Raw genomic sequence first — 17,369 nt, 5'->3', positions numbered from 1 at the left:
AATAGATAATAGTACCTAGTGACCTAGCCCTTTTACTACTCAAATGAGAAATCCCTGGTCAGTAAAGAGAGTTAACCTGCCCAAGTCAAAGTCTAAAGAAGGGCTTGCAAGCTAGCTTCCAGAGGACCTAATTGATCACAAGGTCTTTGTTTTGGCCCACAGGATTGTACCTCCTGCCACTTTAGACTGGCACTGTCCTCAAGTTTACCCCAGTCCCCAACACTCCACACTGTTTATAGCTGACCAGTTCACTCATTTGCTTATCCTGCAGACCTGGCCACTGAAAGCATTTGTGTTTGTAGACCCTAGAAAGCAATTTATTAGCAATTTGCTCTTTGTTTTTAATGACTGAATGGAATATCCCTGCAAATTGTCCATACTTGGCTGAAACAAAATGCCGTAACCTCTTGTCTGCTTTTCCAGAAAGATGTTTAAATTATAGATAACTTAGCAACCATTGAAGAATTTTCTTTTATCTCCTTTTAAAAAAAAAAAAAAAAGTGTGGCTTTCCCCTAAGAGGGTAGCTTGTTTGGTATTAGAACTTCATACAAAGTTTATGGGACATACACATTTTAAGTACTTTATTATTTCTAGAAAGTCAAATGGTGTATACCTGTCTCTTGGTAGGTTAGATTTCATTCTTTTTTCTTTTAAGTCTAGGTCACATCAAATCTAATTAAAATTGTTCTTCTGCTTTATCTTTTATTATTTGAACACTCACTGCCTTCCGTGGTCTCACTAATGGACTAATTTCCTGAGATGATAAATCGGCATGCTTTCATTTTCAGATTTCAGCCTCTCTGCCATCCTTTTTTCAGGTTTTTTTGACACATTTGTTTTATGCTGTATCACAAAATGGATTTCTCCTACTCTGAAATCATTTGTCTCCTTATATTAGTAAACTATGCATCCAAGGATATTTATCCTAACGGCACCAGTCAAATTTCACATTTTTTAAAAGCAGCCATGCCTTTAAAAAAACAAAAAGTTGGCAAGTCAGCTATTGGTTTTTGTTTTTTTTTGTTTTTTGTTTTTTGTTTTTTAAGTAAAACTACCACCCATTTCCCAAAGCAAATTAATAGAAAAAGTAAATTTTTTAAAATACCTGTAGTAGTTCTATACTACAAAATTGCTATTATTGCCCATTTTTGGCTATTATACTCTTTCTTATTATAACTTACAACTTGGACCAGAAAGTATAGAAAGAGCATAATTTTAAAACATACAGCATAACTTTTTCTTCTTTTTGTAGCATTAATCTTATCACTGGTCATTTAGAGGAACCAATGCCAAACCCCATAGATGAAATGACAGAAGAACAAAAAGAATATGAAGCCATGAAACTTGTCAACATGCTTGATAAACTTTCCAGGTATTGTATTCCCATCCATTTTCTGCTTGGTTTCTAAAAATGTTCTATTTCTTTGTCTCTCTTACTGAGAGTTATCATGGAACAGCAACTCTGGAAATCCATGTTAATTGGAACAGGGTGGCCTGGGCAGCAGCAGTTCAGATCTCTCTTGGCTACCATGGTTTTTCTACATGTGCCGCTTCTGGATGTGCATTCTTAAACATTTAAACTCTCAGAGCTAGGACAGTAACTACTAGATCATTGTGACATTTAACCAACTAACATCCCTGTCTTCAAAAAGATGCGATGAGTTAGGTTCAATGATTTTGCTGCTTCTTGTATTTTTTGTTTTAGTCTGTTTTGGTTTTTGTTCCAAATCATTACGCTTTTTCCCCCCTCATTTTTGATGTGCAAGTTGGCAATTCTGTCTTTTTGGGTTGCTGCTGAAACCAAGAATTCTAAAATGTCATGCACCCAACAGGAAAAAGCGAAAAGGAATAGCTCAAATTAAGGGTTTTCTGAAAGCAAGTGCTTATATTAATTAGGGGTTCTAAAGACAATCTCCCCTTCCCTTCTTGCTTCATACCGCCTTCCCTTCCCAAAATAGCCAGTCTTGAAAATTCTTAAGTCAAATATATACTAATCAGCAACTAGTCATCTTTGAGGAATACTGGAAAATATTAATTCCTTTCACACTTGCCTGAATTGCTCTATAGTCATACATTGAGTCACTGTCTCCTTTAAGCCATCTTGAGTGAGTGCTTCTGTGTGTCAGTGGCAGCTGCCACTTAAAGGTGTACTTCTTCTGATCATCTCCTTTTTCACAGCAACTATATGTAAAGGCTAGTACCCCTCAGTCAGAAAAAATAGCAGCTAGAATCCAGGGAAAGCCAGAAGGTGTAACAAAGAAGCAAATAGAGGTTAAGGCAGAGCAGGAGGCTGACTGACATGGGAAGTGTGACATATGGGAGAACTGCAGAGTCTGATGATGCTGGTAATGTGGTAGTAGTTTAGTAGTAGATAGAAATAAACAACTTCATCATCTAGATCACATCTACAAAGCTAATATGACTAGAATTCAGTATCTTCCAGCTAGTCCTTTTAAATTTCCATCCTTTCCCAAAGAGGTTAGAATCTACAGCTAACTATGCTCACAACCTTTGTTTGCAAATGACATTCTCCATACCTTTATATAGAGCTGACATGTTCCTTTAACAAAGGAATTAGAATCAGAGAAGATACTGTAGGCAAACCTACAGGAAGGAAAATAACACGCTCTGAATGAATATATAAACATGAGATTTTTGCTTGGCTACTTCTGAAAGGATCTGATGTAGCTAATGAAACAGTGGTATAAGTACAAAAGTTAGGATGAGAACCAACAGAATCCATCTAGTAGAAGCTGGAGAGGGAAGTGTTAATGAGGACCTATGTGGAGCCCATCAGTGGGTTAGGACAGTAAGCAAGTTTCGTACATTTCACTCCAATAATAAGAGTCCTTAAGAGAACACAAATGTTGTTCAACTGCCTATATACCCTGAATGAGTAAACTCCAAACTAGGAAAGTGGGAGATGGGGAAAAGACTGCCTAAAATAATACAGTATAATCCAAGTACTTGACTTACTGAAAGAGACAAGATCATTTCATAAGACATCCCTATACAAGGGACAGAAAACGGTGCTAGGTCCTTCTCCTTTTAATCCCAAGGGAATCCACATATTCCAGAAGCTGCCAACAAATAAATACTCAAATGTCAAGTTTGAAATATCCAAGCTTCCACTTGATTTAAACTATGCCTCAAAGAAAATGTGTACTCACCCAGAAACACCCAGCAGATGCCCAACTCAATCTGAAGGTGATACTGATTTCACATGTATAAAACAGCACGTATGTCTTGTGTTGGCTTTGATAGTACCAATTTTGCCATTAAAATGTAAGTGAAAGGCAACTTTAAAAATAGTCCTAAATCACTGATATTTTGCATGACGTGTGGTGGGTTTTTTACATTGTCTGCCTTTGTGTGTGTGCTTTCTAACATTTGCTCTCACTAATAATCAATGACAAAACTGTATGGAGATCAGCAGTGGGCATTCCAAAGCAGGAATGCAAAGAATGAAGCCATTCTTTATGCGTCTTATATGTTTGTCTTAAGTTTCTTCTCTCTCTTCACTGTTGATTTTTGGTTTTTGGTTTTTTTGAGGTAGAAGATATGGCATAGAGCGAAAGTAGACTAAGTTCAGTACAATTCAGGGAACATTTATTAAGCAGCTACTCTGTGCAAGGCACTGTGCTAGGAAGATAAGGGAGATTCAGAGAATGTGTAGGCTCCGCCTAGAACTCACATTCTAGTGAAGGAAATGGCTATAATCTGTTCTAAAATACAAGGTAGTTGGCAAATGATGACAAATAAGGTCTATGTTAAACTGTAAACACCCAGGAAAAGGAGCAGTTCATTCTGTCTGGATGAATCAGGGACGATTTCACAAGGAAGATAGCATTTGTGCTGATTCTTGAAGCTTAAAAGGTATTTAACAGATACGTGGAGAAATGACCATTCATTCCAGGTAGAGGGAAATCTACTCTTATTGATAAGATAAACCTTTGGTATTCACATACTGCATCTTTCTTCCAAAAAGCTCAGGTTGTTTTATCATTATTTGGTTAATATAATCTGTTACCAGATTTCTAATTGGGGGAAGACCCAAAGAATTGCCCCAAATATTTCCAAGCGAATGCCGTGATAATCCATTTCCTTTTAACAGTTTACGAAACACTTCCACGTACATTCTCTTTCTAGCTTCATACCAAAGTGAGACTAGGAACTTCATTTTCCAGAACCCAAGACCTTTGCTCTGTCCACTGTGCTACTGTGTCTGTCTGTTAGAGTCAGTGTTTGCCAGAAAACTTCCTGATCATCCTCTTCAGCATTGTGCTACCAGTTAGTTCCCTCTACTGTCCTCTGAGGATGTTCTTCATCCCACCAAGTCTTTATTGTGCTAAGAGTGTACTGTAGCTTTGTCGGATTAACTTTTCTTCTCAAAAATGAAATCATTTTCTCCTGGGCCTGAATTGAAAGGCATGTGAGTAAAGGCTAGGTTGGAGGTGACGTGGCCAATGAATGGACACTAGACACTTCCTTTTTTCCATCCATAGGAGAGCAGATGTGAAGGACCTGCACCAGGATGGTGGTTAGCAACAGTGGCCCGTGCCAAAGCACTTACCAAAGTGATGACTAAGGTTGGTCATGCCAAGTACTGTTACTGAGCCTGGTGTAGGGTATAGATGTCACCCACTCCCAAAACTACTACAAAACCACCAATGCAAAAATTAAAGTTACATTTCCACTTTGCCTCCATGCTGAACACAGCAACCACTGCAAGGAGCTCACTACCTTAGCAGCTTTATCGTAGCTATATTTCCAAGGACACCGGAGAAATTCATGCTCAAACATTTTCTTCCCATTGAATACCAACTGACTCAGTAGTATTCCGTGTGTGTGTGTGTGTGTGTGTGTGTGTGTGTGTAAGGATTGTATTGTGACAGATGTAGGTAAGGGGATTGGCAGTGGACCTGGAGGTCTTAAGAGTTTGAAAATAATCTGAACTCTATAAATCCCATCATGTCTAGCTAGTACAGTGCCTTGTACCCTGTGGTTCCCCTATTGTGTGATGATGAAATAATGAGCACAGCTGATCCCCAAATCTGTAGGCCAGTTTTTTGCTCTATAAAATAGCCTACATGGTTTAACACCTTTGTCAATTCCATTTCTTGGCCAGATATGATAAAATTCAGGACTGGAAAGGAATTCCATAAAAGTACATTGGCCCACGACTGACTCATTTAAATATTAGGGTACATAATTTCTTTAAAGTGATCACTGTAATATATATCATAAACATTAAGTCCTGAGGCATGACATTAAAAATGTTAAATGAAGCTTTCTATATGAGAGCAGAGGTGAAAAGGGGGATGAAATTTGCCTTCCTCTCCACCTCCTCTTTCCTTCTTTGAATTGGGAAAAAAAAAAATAAGCCCCCGCAACTTAAGTGGGTGATTAGAATGGGGACTTAGTGGTTAAGCAAGTCCAGTGCGGCTAATACAATTGTGTTCACCTTAGCTACAGCATACAGCTCATGTACAGTAACACAGCCTCCTCCGGAAGAAGGGAGAGACGATTGACTGGCTTAAGCTTAAACCAACCAAAGGAAAAAATATTTCAAGTTTCAATTTTCTTTTGACTTTTCTAGTCCCCTTCACTTCCTTAATTGGAACCAGGCACTGATTAATTATTGCCGTCCCCCCACCCCGCCCCGGTCACATTTAACAAGGTGCATTGCCATTTTTGCTTACATATTCTATCAGAATCTAAAATTTAAATAATTGTTTTCCCCTTTCTTTCTTATATATTTTATAAATATATATATATGTATATATATATATATATGTATGTATGTATTTGCCAGCCATTGTGCAGTATTTGGGACATGGCTTTCTTAATAAATGTAGGTTCCAAATACGGGAATAGTTCTCTTTAATCCAGAGATAATTTTCAGACTTATTAAATCTGGGATGGGCTAACTGAAAAGTAATATCGAATTTTTTTCCCTATGAATAAGCTACTCTGCTTACAAAAATATCAACAATTGTGATTACACCCACCTTTATGATAAGTTAGTCAAGGACATGTTTTTCAGGTATGTTTCCAAAACATCTTATTTTTTAAGCATTGTGAGCTATATTGTAGGTACAAAAATGTAAAGATCTTAATTGTGTATACCAGAAAATCTTTTAGATCTGTGCTGTCCAATATAGTAACCACAAGCCATATAGGAGTACTAAGCACTTGAAATGTGGGTAGTCTAAACTGGGATGTCCAATAGGGTTAAAAACTCAGGCTTTCGAAAACTCAGTATAAAAAGAGAAATGTAAAATATCTCAATTGTTTAATATGGATTTTACGTTGAAATAATATTTTTAATATACTGTGTTAGCAAAATATATGAAAATCAATTTTACCTATCTTTCTCAGTGTGGCTACAGTTAAAACTACATATATGGCTTGCATTTGTAGCTTTCATTGTATTTACGTGTTGCAGCACTATTCTGTATCATTAAAATATACCGTAAGGTTGCCTGGAAGTTCCATTAAGGGAACTTGGACCCAGTTAAATTAATAGACCCTTAAAGTGGCAAGGAAACATTGATTTGAGAAGCTTGATATTATGTATCTTTAGGTTATAGAGGGCCCTTCCACTGGCTAGGCATCTCCAGGTAGGATTTCATGTGACCTTTGTACTGCCTGTTGGTAATCATTGTCCTTTAACCTCAGTAGTGGGAATGACTACTTTGAGCTCTTGGTTTAAGCACTAGCTGAAACGGCTTCTCTCTATTAGAGAAACATCACGTAAGAATGTCCCTGGCTGTTTGTGCTCTTAGTTACCTTCCTTCAACTTTTAAGTCTTTCTAATTGGGGAAAGCATGTAAGAACTCCTGTTTCTCTTGCTTTATTCAGCAGTGTCACTTGGCATGCTGACCTCTTATTAATATTTATTTTGCTAATTTGGACTACACAATAGAAAAATTCTATAGAGAAATTACCAAGAAAAAAGAATACCTTCACTTAAGGATAAAACTAAATTTGATTCTTTAGCACTGTCCCTAATCTCTTTCTACATATTTTTTTAACCATGCTATTTAATGTGAGGTAGGTAACAAATTTTTAGAAGCTTTGCATGTGATCTTCTAACAGAAATGAGGATAAAAAACTAATATTTATTTACTGCTTTCAAGTGTAAAAAGTAGTTCCATATATATGATCTCCAATGATCAGTGAAGCAGCCCTCTGAATTAGATAGGGCAAGGAGGATTTCACTGAAGAATAAATGGGACCAATCATTAAGTGACTGACCCATGATCAGGCACCTGATTAATGACATAATCAGGACTCAGTTCTCAGTCTTATGACGCTAGAACTTAGGTTATTTTGAAAATCTGAAATGTGTCAGTAAGCATATTTACCTGAGAAGAGGATTAAGATTTGGAAGACGTGTATTTCTGCTTTCTCATTCCATAGTTGAGATCTTCTCAAAGATTAGCTGAGGTGCTAAAATAAATAGTTGATATCAAACACACACACACACACACACACACACACACACACCCCTTTATATGAAGGAAACCAGTAAAATTGCTGTGATTCTATGTTAATGTAAGTTATTTTAATTATTTTTAAAAAAGAATGATTACAGGTATTCTAACAAATTCTTACTACAATCACATTAAGAAAATCTAACTTTAAAAAGGCTTTCCATTGAGACTATTTAGGCAACTCCTAATTTCCTTTGTAAAGTAGAAAGTAGTCCAAAGTACTGGACATTATGCCACACTCATTTGTTATAGAAATATTTTTATGCGACATATTTACCTTCCTAATTGCACCCAGTCCCAAAGCACGGTGGTGTGGTCTGAGGGAAGATTTCAGAATTATTTTGAAAGCAGCAGCCTGAAGACCTCAAATTTGCTATGGAAAAGCCACCATACCCCTTCAAATGTACTGGGTTAGTGGCTTAGTGAAAGATCAGTGCACCCAGTCGGCACTAGGAAGCCATTAGATGGAAAATCACAAAAGTTGAAGGATCAGGGTCCAAGCCCAAAGGACATTCTTGCCCAGCATGTAACTCAACATGTTAAGCAATGGCCAAAGTTATAATATTTTTCTAAGAGAAAAAGAGGTTATAAACACTTGTAAGCATATCAACAAGTTATTAGGCGTCCACTGTACTTTGGTGGATTATCAACTGTTGCAGGAACGCCAAAATCTTGAAATAAGATGCACTCTCAGACTTGGAATTAGAGCAAAGATTACAGAGCTGCTTTCTCTGGGCTAGCACAGGCTCCACTCTAGCAGGCCTTTTTGGAAAAGCTCTGTGTTCATTAAAAATGTTTTCCTTATTTACCAGTTTCTCATCCTATCTTTCAAATGTGAAAAGGAATTAACTATGAAATGGCTAATTTTAAATGTCAGGGTTCTTTTTTTCTAAGCCAACCTTACATTAAGAGCAGGAATCCCTGTACCACAGAAATGGCTCCCAATTATCCCATCTTGGGTTTTGTTATACATTGTACAGAAGTCAACAAAACAAGTATGTAACAGAACCTGCCTACATAGCAGCCACCCTCATTAGAAACAGAGAATTAATCAGGGGGCGATTGAAGGAAGCAATGCCTCACAGGTTTCCCCCTTTCTTCTTTTCTAATCATAGAACAAAATATATTACATAAAAGGATCGGAACTATTATGCAGTACTCAATTAGAGGGAGGTGAATAGGTCTCTAACATGCTGTTTTATCAAAAGAGCAGACTGGTGTTTGCATGACTGTTGTTTCATTACAGACCCTGTCATTAATTCCATGTGTCAATACTGCCCTGTAGTACACAGAGCAGACAAGAAAGAAGAGCCCTTGAAAACAAGGGAATGATTTTTGAGTCGTTATCAAGCTAAGTGGCAAGCGGGAAGCTGAAACTCGTATAGGTAAATTCGAAGGGACTCTTGGGAGATCTGCAAGTGGGAAACAAGAATGCATTTTACCAACTGCTTAATTATGTCCTGGTTTTCAACAAGTACACTTGAATTGAATGCTTTGTTTGTATTGCACAAAAACATGTGCTGTGGGCAAGAGTATTCTCTTGCTTCCAGGTCAAGTAAGGTGTTTTATACACATATACATCTGGCCTATTCTATAGTGTGCGATTGGGTATGTTAGCGTCTGAGCCCCAATATTGCACTGTCATTTCTGGGGGAAAGACTTATGTAGGACCAGAAGCCCTAAGAAATGGAACCTTCTCTAAGGTTCTGAGAAATTATGTAAGCCCAGGCATTGCAGAGGACCATCCTTACAGGGAAATGGTGGCTCAGGAAAATGTTAAAATATTTCTGGGGGAAGAAAAAAATGAAAAATTTAAATATGGTATAAATCCCATAATCTCCCACCCCACCCCCAAATCTAAGAAAGTATTTTTTGGTTTCTGTTAGCAGTCCCAAGGGTTAGGCTGGGGCAAAATAGGGTTTCCTTCCTTGGACGTGATTTATCTATGTCCTCGTGCCTGGCCAAGCCCTTATAGATTATGGTTCCTTATCGTTTAGTAAGATCAAATTTCTAAATGATGTTTCGTTCCAGTTGAACATTCTTGGAGGCTTATCTCTTCCCTGGCCAGATGCCTGATCAGATGAGAAGCCCGCCATGATACTGTCACAGTGCCTAGAATGGGCTCTTTATCCAGTAGACATCACTGTACTTTTTGATGATAACGAGGGCAGTCTTAACTTGTGTTAAGGCCTGTGTATAGCATTGAAGGTAAGTATGAAGGAGTTGTTGCTATGTGAATATCTTAATCCTGATGCACATTTCAATATACAGTATCTCCGTTTAACCATAATGTACATATTATCTGACACCTAGCCATCCTTTTTAGATGTGACCTTCATATTTAGGGCCAGTAGCTCTTCATGAAATGGCCTGTGTACTGAGGGCCATGACTGAATTTAGATCCTTCCTTGTAACACTTGCCATTGCTTTGATTTACTTTTGTAATCATTCTAATCACCTGCCGTAGTTTTGCAGAAAGGATTTCTCATCTTGGTGTCGGTCAGTTACAGGTAGGATGCTGCGTTTGACTCTTAGGCTTAGAATATATATCTTGATTAGAAACAAAGGCTTAGCAGCATTGAGTTTTAGTGTCTTAAACACCTAGCAGCTTTTTAAATGGAAGAAAATTAATTAGTAGCCTATATTTTGGTTCTTAGAATAGAATCTTGGGGATCATCTTGTCCAACCCCTTCATTTTATAGATGGGTAGACTCAAGCCCTGAGAAGGAAATGACTTGCCCAAGGACACCCAGCAAGTTAGAGGGAGATCCGAGACTAGAATCTAGACCTCCCAATGCCGCATATGTAAGAAGCTGAGTCTACACTAGTTAGTGGTTGGGAATTCCAGGCTGTGTGGTACAAAGGGGGCCTGACTTCTGCTGCACTGTCAGAATGTCTAAGGACATAGACTCATCAGGGAAATAATAATTAAAATAATATAAGTATTCTTGACAAATGGTTCTCTACCATTCTCCATTTTTGCCATGACCCATGTATTATAGCTTCTTAATAAGCATTTACTGAGCACTTACTGTGTGCCCCCAGCCTATACTAGATAGTGCAGATCACAGCCAGATAAGACATGGACTCTGCCCTCAAGTTGCTCATGGTCTAGCAGAGAACAAGAAGTCCCTGGAAAGCATTATGCAGAATTTCCTGTAGAATGCTACTATCTTTCCTAACTTTGTAGATCTTGATGATGAAAATGAATTTTCTACTCAAAGATCTAGCTTTTCTCATGATCATGGTTTATTAGGAGTCCCATAAAATACTACATCTTCCCTTTCTATGAAAAGTACAAGATAACATCAACTGCAACTGAGTTTAGTCCATAAACACTTATGAAGGACTGGCTATTGGCAAGGCGCTGTGCTAGACACATAAGGGTATGAAAATTGAATACTTACAGCATAGAACATTTTCTTTTTAATGTCAGGGCAATACGGTTTCATAGCTTTCAAACTTTGTAATGAGAATTATTTTAGTAAGTATCCTTAGATGTGGGGCCCTTGAAATAGAAGACAAAAACACCTCTGTAACTATAATCCAGACTCGTCAGCCTAGGATTTCAAAGTCTCCATTCAGCTCCTCTTTTGTACCCCACATCTGTTTTGAGCTTTCTTTTTCCTTTACCTCAGCCAAACCAGCCTGCTTGCCAATCTCTGCACACAACTAACTCTTGCTTCTGTGCCTTTGCTTGACTAATTCTTCTGCTCCTAGGATGCCTTTCTCCCCGTGAATCCATGTCCATCCCTGCCATTACAGTCTGGCCCTGAGTCCGTCTCCTGCGAGGAGCCTGTGATCAGCATCCCCACCTCCTCCTGTGTCCCTCCCACATGTACATAACCCAGATGATGGTGGAAAAACATTTCTGTGGTATTCATTAATGCTTCCCATTCTCCGTCCACATCTTGCTGATCTAGATGTCTAGATACAACATCTTACTCAGTGAATAAGTTCAGTGAAACAGCCTAGTATAACCAGGTCATTCATCAGACCTTTTAGGAGTGAGTCTCTATACCAAATATTTCATTTGGGTATTTGTGGGCTGGTAGTTGCATGACCGAGGGAAGATTAGAAACGTTGAGATGGGAATGTGACAAGTAAGCCTGGAGTCCTACAGAAAAAAACAGTCACATAGCTGTGAGACATCCTCTCTCCTTCCACTCCCAAACAGGGCAAGAAATTTCCTTTAAACATGTTTCAATTACAATGAGAGGATATTGATGAACTGTCAGGGCAGGGAAAGCAGGGCTCTGCCTGTTAATCATCTCCAGCTGTTGATCCGCTGTTCTGTAATTCTTTCAATATTGTTTAATGTGTGTGTGTTTTATCTTCTGAACTGACTAAAAGCTGCTTGAGGACAGGGACCATGTCTTTTATTTGCCTCTGCATATTCTTCCCCCCACTTACTCCCAGAGTGCTGGTACCCGGCTTGGGGAAGCCTCCCATAAGCACATAAAGACAGGAAATGCAACTTGCGGTTCCACCTACATTCCGGCCATTACATTACTGTTTATATGTATAGTGACCTTTTCATGACAATTCAGTGAGGTGGGTGTTTCTATTCCATTTCTACAGATAAGGAAATTGAAGTTCAGGGAGTTCTAGGTCTTACTGTCAGTGACTGGTGGACCCAGGACTAGAACCTAGGTCTGTCTGACTCCAGAATCTGTAATGTACCTTTCACTGTACCACAGTAATAACAACAACTAATATTTAGGACTCATTTGCAGTTCATAGAACTCTTTGATCTGCATCAATGTTTTTATTGCTACCACCACTGGTTCTGTTATGGTTACTCCTCACATCATCACTAGGAAGTAGGTAGAACTAGTATTAGCATTACCCCATTTCACAGATGGGAAAACTGAGACTCAGACTTGCCCAAGATCACACAACTGGTAAGTGAAGAGCCAAGGTTCCAAACAGATGTCCTGACTCCAGATATTTTTTTGTACAGTGTATCACATTGCTGTCTTATATCACTTGCACAAATGCGTATGGTCATAGGGCCAGTTACCACTGACACCTCTCCTACAGAGGTTTCCGTAAGTCCAGGCATCCTGTGGTGCCCTCAGAGGGTGATACAAAGGGCCCAAAAAATAAATGCTTGAGAAGAATAGTTCGCAGGTGAGAATAAACATATGGGCCCCTTTATCCCATAGACAAGTTCCTATAACTTGGCCATGGGACTTATGTAATGTTCTTCTTAATTATTTCCATCATGAAACTGGAGCAGGGATGAAACCAATGGACTTGATCGAAAATATTCCTCCTAGGTCTGGAGAAGGTGAGAGCTACTTTGTACAGCTGATAGCTAGCCCAGCATCATCCTGTTATCACAGACATGGAGTTGTGTTGGTAGCGGGGTGGGGTGGGGGCCTATCCACCCAGCGTCTCATGGCGTCTCTAGTCCCATCCAGGGTCCTTCTTCCATCTACCCCGACCCTTCACTCCCTACCCCATCTTCCACAGGCCCGTTTAGACCTTCCAACTTTCTTATGCATCGGTGTTTTATTCCCAGCAGGTTACCCCCTTGTCCTTTTACGTCATTAGTGAGTAGTGTCTAATATCACAAAATCCTTCAGCACAGGCACTTAGCAGTAGGCAACTATGTTGTAAAAATGTAGGTAAGGGATATATATCAGTGCTAGAGGGAAGTTTTCATGGAAACGGGTTGTTTATAGCTTTCAACTAAACATTTCTACCTGGTTGTCAGGCAAGGGCCTCAGGCTCTTTGTGTCCTGAGAGATGTCCGCATCTCCCCACCAAAATCTACTTCATCTGCTGTGTTCTTGCTCCAGTGAATTGTATCGCCATCCTCTTGGTCATCTGAGCCGGAGGCCACAGGGACATTCTACCCACCCCCCCCTACCCCCTGTCTCTCCTTCACCGGCCCTCTCCCCTGCCAGTGGGTCACAGCCCGAGCCCACTATCCCATCTCCTATCCCATACACACTGTACAGTGACATCCTCATGACTGGTCTCTCTGCCACCAGGTTCTCCCTGGTCCAGTGAGCCTTCTACATTGCTGTCAGAGACCCTGCCCTATAAAACAGATGGGACATCCCTTACAGAGAAAAACCGAAACTCCTCACCTTGACTCTTACCTTTAAGACACTTACCTGCTAGAGCCCAAATTACCCTTGAGCCTTACCCTCCTGTCCCTCCTTCATTGAACTTCACCACTCTCCAAACACTGGGCCCTTTCACAGCTTCATGGGAGCACAGTGAAATGGACACAACCCAAAAAGAGATACAAAACACACAAGTAGATGGGACCATGCAGAGCCCTTTACACGGTCTCCTTAGCCTCAAATGCTCTGTGCCTCCTTTGCCCGGCATTGGGTACCTCCTTCGCGATGCCGCCCTCCCTTCCCCAGGCAGTTCGGTCCGTGCTTCATCTTCAGAGCTGCCAGCTCTTTGTTCACAATGGTGTGACAGCATTTACCCCATTATGTTCCGAGTTATTTTTCATATGTGTTTCACCTGCTCCTCGAGGACCACCGTGCCCACTCTTCCCTTCCCTGCCTCGTGTCCGACCTAGCTTCTGGCATGTAGGTGTTGAGCGGACACTGATCCGCTGAACTCGGTGTGCTCCTGCGGGGCAGTTAGAGCAGTTAATCCAGATGTGGTACACTGCAAAGAGCACTAGCCCGGGATGCAGGAGACCTGTGTCCCAGACCCTGTTTGGCACTAGGTGTGTGACCTTGGGTAAGTCACTCAGTCTCATTTAGTAAACAAGGGTGTTGGACTAAATGATCTCTGAGGCCCTTTCAAGTTCTATGATTCTGACCCCATTTCTTGGACCAGGAGCCACATCTCCTCCTTTATAACTCAGGAGCCTCCACACAGCCCGGCAGCCCTCCCGGTACTCACATAGTCTTTTGGTGCTCGCCAGAGCTGCTTGCTTAGGCTCCTGTTGGCGTATCCAGGGGCCACTGAGCTGTTCTCACCCCTCCCCAGGGGTGCCTCTAACCTCACACTACTGTGTGGCCAGTCCTCCCGGAGGGAGCCCTTCTTTGTGCTGTCCTCGGAGACAACAGCAAGGAGGTAGAGGGAAAGCAGTTTTATCGTTCCCCTTCACTCCAGATCCCGCCAGCACTACAGCTGCCACCATGCGGGTCCCTGGTTATAGACGTGTTCTCGGGGGGTGATGCCCATTTCCTTGAGAAATGAATTTCAAGCAGCTCCTGTGCCTCTTTGAGGCTACTCTTAAAGTACACCCCTGACATTTTGGGGGTGGGAGGAGGACTGGAGTCAGCAACTCAACAGGTACATTTGCCATAATCTCCATGTAATAAGTAAGAGCCTATGAAAAGATTAAATAAATCTTTCCTAATGCTTTTTGATTGACTTAATCAATAATTAATCATCTTTAGATGAGGCTGTAACTTGTGGAGTAGATGTAATTGGATTAGCTGAAAAGAGGCAGTTGGGGAGCTTTGAAGAGATTAAAATGGCTGTCAATCCCGTAATTAAACCGCCACAAACAAAAGAAGTGGTGTTTAAAAAAGAAAAAAAGAAAAGAAGAAGGAAAGAGAGAGAGAGAAGGAAATCAAAGGGCGGGAGAAAGTTGGGGAAGGCCAGTTGACTTGGATTGAATTGAGAAGTACTTATGCATCCCTAGAGGCTGGAGAGGCAAAACCAAATCTGACAGATTTATTCCACTGAACGAAATCCATACGGATCAAATCAGCCACTTGATTGTACGCTGGGCCCACTGGGACCCATGAAATTTTGGCAGCTTCAACTTCACTAAAACAATGAATCCACAAAAGGAAAAAAAAAGTTAATTATTAAAAACAGAAGAGACCTGCTCCTTGTCCTGAGCCCATTTAGACCTTGACTTTTCATACTTTTAATTGGCTTAGTAGGTTTGGCCTGTGTGAATGAAGTCTTTTATCTCCCTCTTTTTCTTTCCATGCCCCTTTCATCTTTCCTGTTACAAACACACAGAGAGCTTGAGGAAAAATACTTTGGTTTTTAAAGACTTCTTTTTAAAAGGATGTGGATTTGGGCGGTGGGGAGGGGTGTGTGTGTGATGCTGGTGAATACTTTTTTTTTTTCTCTCTTTTATCTCTTTTTCCAGAGAGGAGTTGCTTAAACCAATGGGACTAAAACCTGATGGGACAATAACGCCTTTGGAGGAAGCACTCAACCAGTACTCTGTCATCGAAGAGACCAGCTCTGACACAGACTAAAAGCGTCACCTGCCCAACTCAATATTGCTTTTATCAGCATCTTTTCTCTGTAGCTCCAGGGGAGTCTTTTCTCTAAAACATTTATGCCCTTGCTTTGGCTAGAAACACATTAACTGGTTTACTCACTGAGAATCCAGCATATCTGAGAGGTGATCCTGTGTTCTCGCGAGACCGAGGCGTTCGTCCAGCGCTGCAGTCGGACAGAGCGGCAGGGGCTGCCCACGGACAGAGAGGAGCTCCGTTTCATCAGGATGGAACTGAAGGACTTCATCTGATAAGGCAGCCCTGGCTGAATGTGGCCGTTCTGCTCGCCAAGGTTCTTGGAAGATTTAATCGTGGCCTTCCTCTCGCCTGTGAAAGCTGCCTCTTCCGAATCTCTCCAGCAGACGGAGGCCCGGGAGAAGCAGAACGAGCCTCCACGTAAGGGCTGAGGCAAGTGACTTGCTAGATCAGGACTGACTACATGGAAGCCAAGCAGCTGCTCCATAAACCTAGCCCCACTCTTCATTTCAGTTTTGTACAAATACGTGGAAATGCACACACAAACACACACACACACAGCCCCAGGCCTGCAAACTGATTACACTCTGAAAGTTTGTAGGTCCCTTATCGAGAACTTCAGAATACATTTCTCCCTATAAAGGGTTATAAATGATGGTTTAGTTCTGAGGCAGCTACAGATGCCTATTTATTCCTTATGTACCTTAACACTAGTACCAGAACTGAACCCCCATCTGTATCGTTGCATGGGAGCATGCATTCTGAGGTCCAACTCGGGGTGCCAGGGACACACATCCTCCAACCCAGCAGAGCGGTGGGGACTCCCAGCGTGCTGGGAGTTCTCCTGTGGCCTCTGCTGGGGCTGGAGGGGGTCAGCGGCACCCATTTGTACATACAGGTCATTCATAGGTCACAGGTTGTACATTGGGGACTGTGTGTGCGCTTGTGTGTTCGACCTTTCTACCACATGTGATCAGTTTAATGGTAACTTTATTTATTTAAAAAAAAAGAAACAAATAGTTACTGTTAAACTGATTAAGGCTGTTTATTTTTACTTTTAGAATTGGTCATACGAAGAAGTAGAATATGAATCCTGCAATAGACAGTGGGCCTAGTTTTCAGTGGCTAAAGCTGAAAGGGGTTGGTTTCCTTGTGTATATGTACGCATGTATGTACACATTCGTACGTACATACATGCATACATATACACACGTAGATAATGTGCTTAACCACTGCCTTTTAAAACTTTAAATTAAATAAAACATTGGGGTTGATTCAATTTAGCCATCTGTGTGTGTTTCTTTATAGATACATGGGGCAAACAATATTTCAGAGTTCATGCATTTTTAAAGTGTTTTCACATCCATTATCTCACCATAACACCCCTTCTAAGGATAGGTAAAGTACATGTATTGGTGGAAAATGTCATTTATCCAGAGATCCCTTCTCTGCCAAAACAACGGTTCAAGGATGGAGTTTTTAAAGGCCTTTGAGCTGCCAAAGAGATCATTAGAGTTTCTTGTAATTTACTCATAGGAGAGATCCTCAAGAATCTCTCCTTTTACCCCTTTACTAAAATTTGCATACATTTCTAACAGATTATTTTTTTCAAGCCCATTTAAAAGGTGGGGGGGGAGGCAGATGAGGCGGCTGCTCCGTAGA

The 17,369-nt window shown here is 40.7% G+C and overlaps 1 protein-coding gene across 7 annotated transcripts in view; it reads left to right on the top strand.

Annotated features, from left to right (window-relative positions):
• The window catches only part of LOC111157569 (RIC8 guanine nucleotide exchange factor B), a 97,809-nt gene extending 80,825 nt beyond the window's left edge, over positions 1-16,984 (top strand). For 2 of the 7 annotated variants that reach the window (XM_022519086.1, XM_022519087.1), the window contains 2 exons: positions 1,254-1,373; positions 15,596-16,984. In XM_022519086.1, the coding sequence (XP_022374794.1) occupies positions 1,254-1,373; positions 15,596-15,707 (232 nt within the window). In that variant the 3' untranslated portion in view covers positions 15,708-16,984. Of the gene's footprint in view, positions 1-1,253; positions 1,374-4,506; positions 4,591-8,746; positions 9,221-9,531; positions 9,709-15,595 lie in introns of those variants that run through there. The other 5 variants (XM_022519090.1, XM_022519091.1, XR_002641307.1 and 2 more) reach the window with 4 other exon arrangements.
• Positions 16,985-17,369: the final 385 nt, after the last annotated feature.

Source organism: Enhydra lutris, unplaced genomic scaffold, assembly GCF_002288905.1.
Source record: "Enhydra lutris kenyoni isolate GAN:26980312 unplaced genomic scaffold, ASM228890v2 scaffoldscaffold55, whole genome shotgun sequence".
NCBI classification, from domain to species: Eukaryota; Metazoa; Chordata; class Mammalia; order Carnivora; family Mustelidae; genus Enhydra; species Enhydra lutris.
The sequence above is the reverse complement of the archived record's forward strand: the minus strand, read 5'-3'. Positions and strand labels throughout refer to the sequence as shown.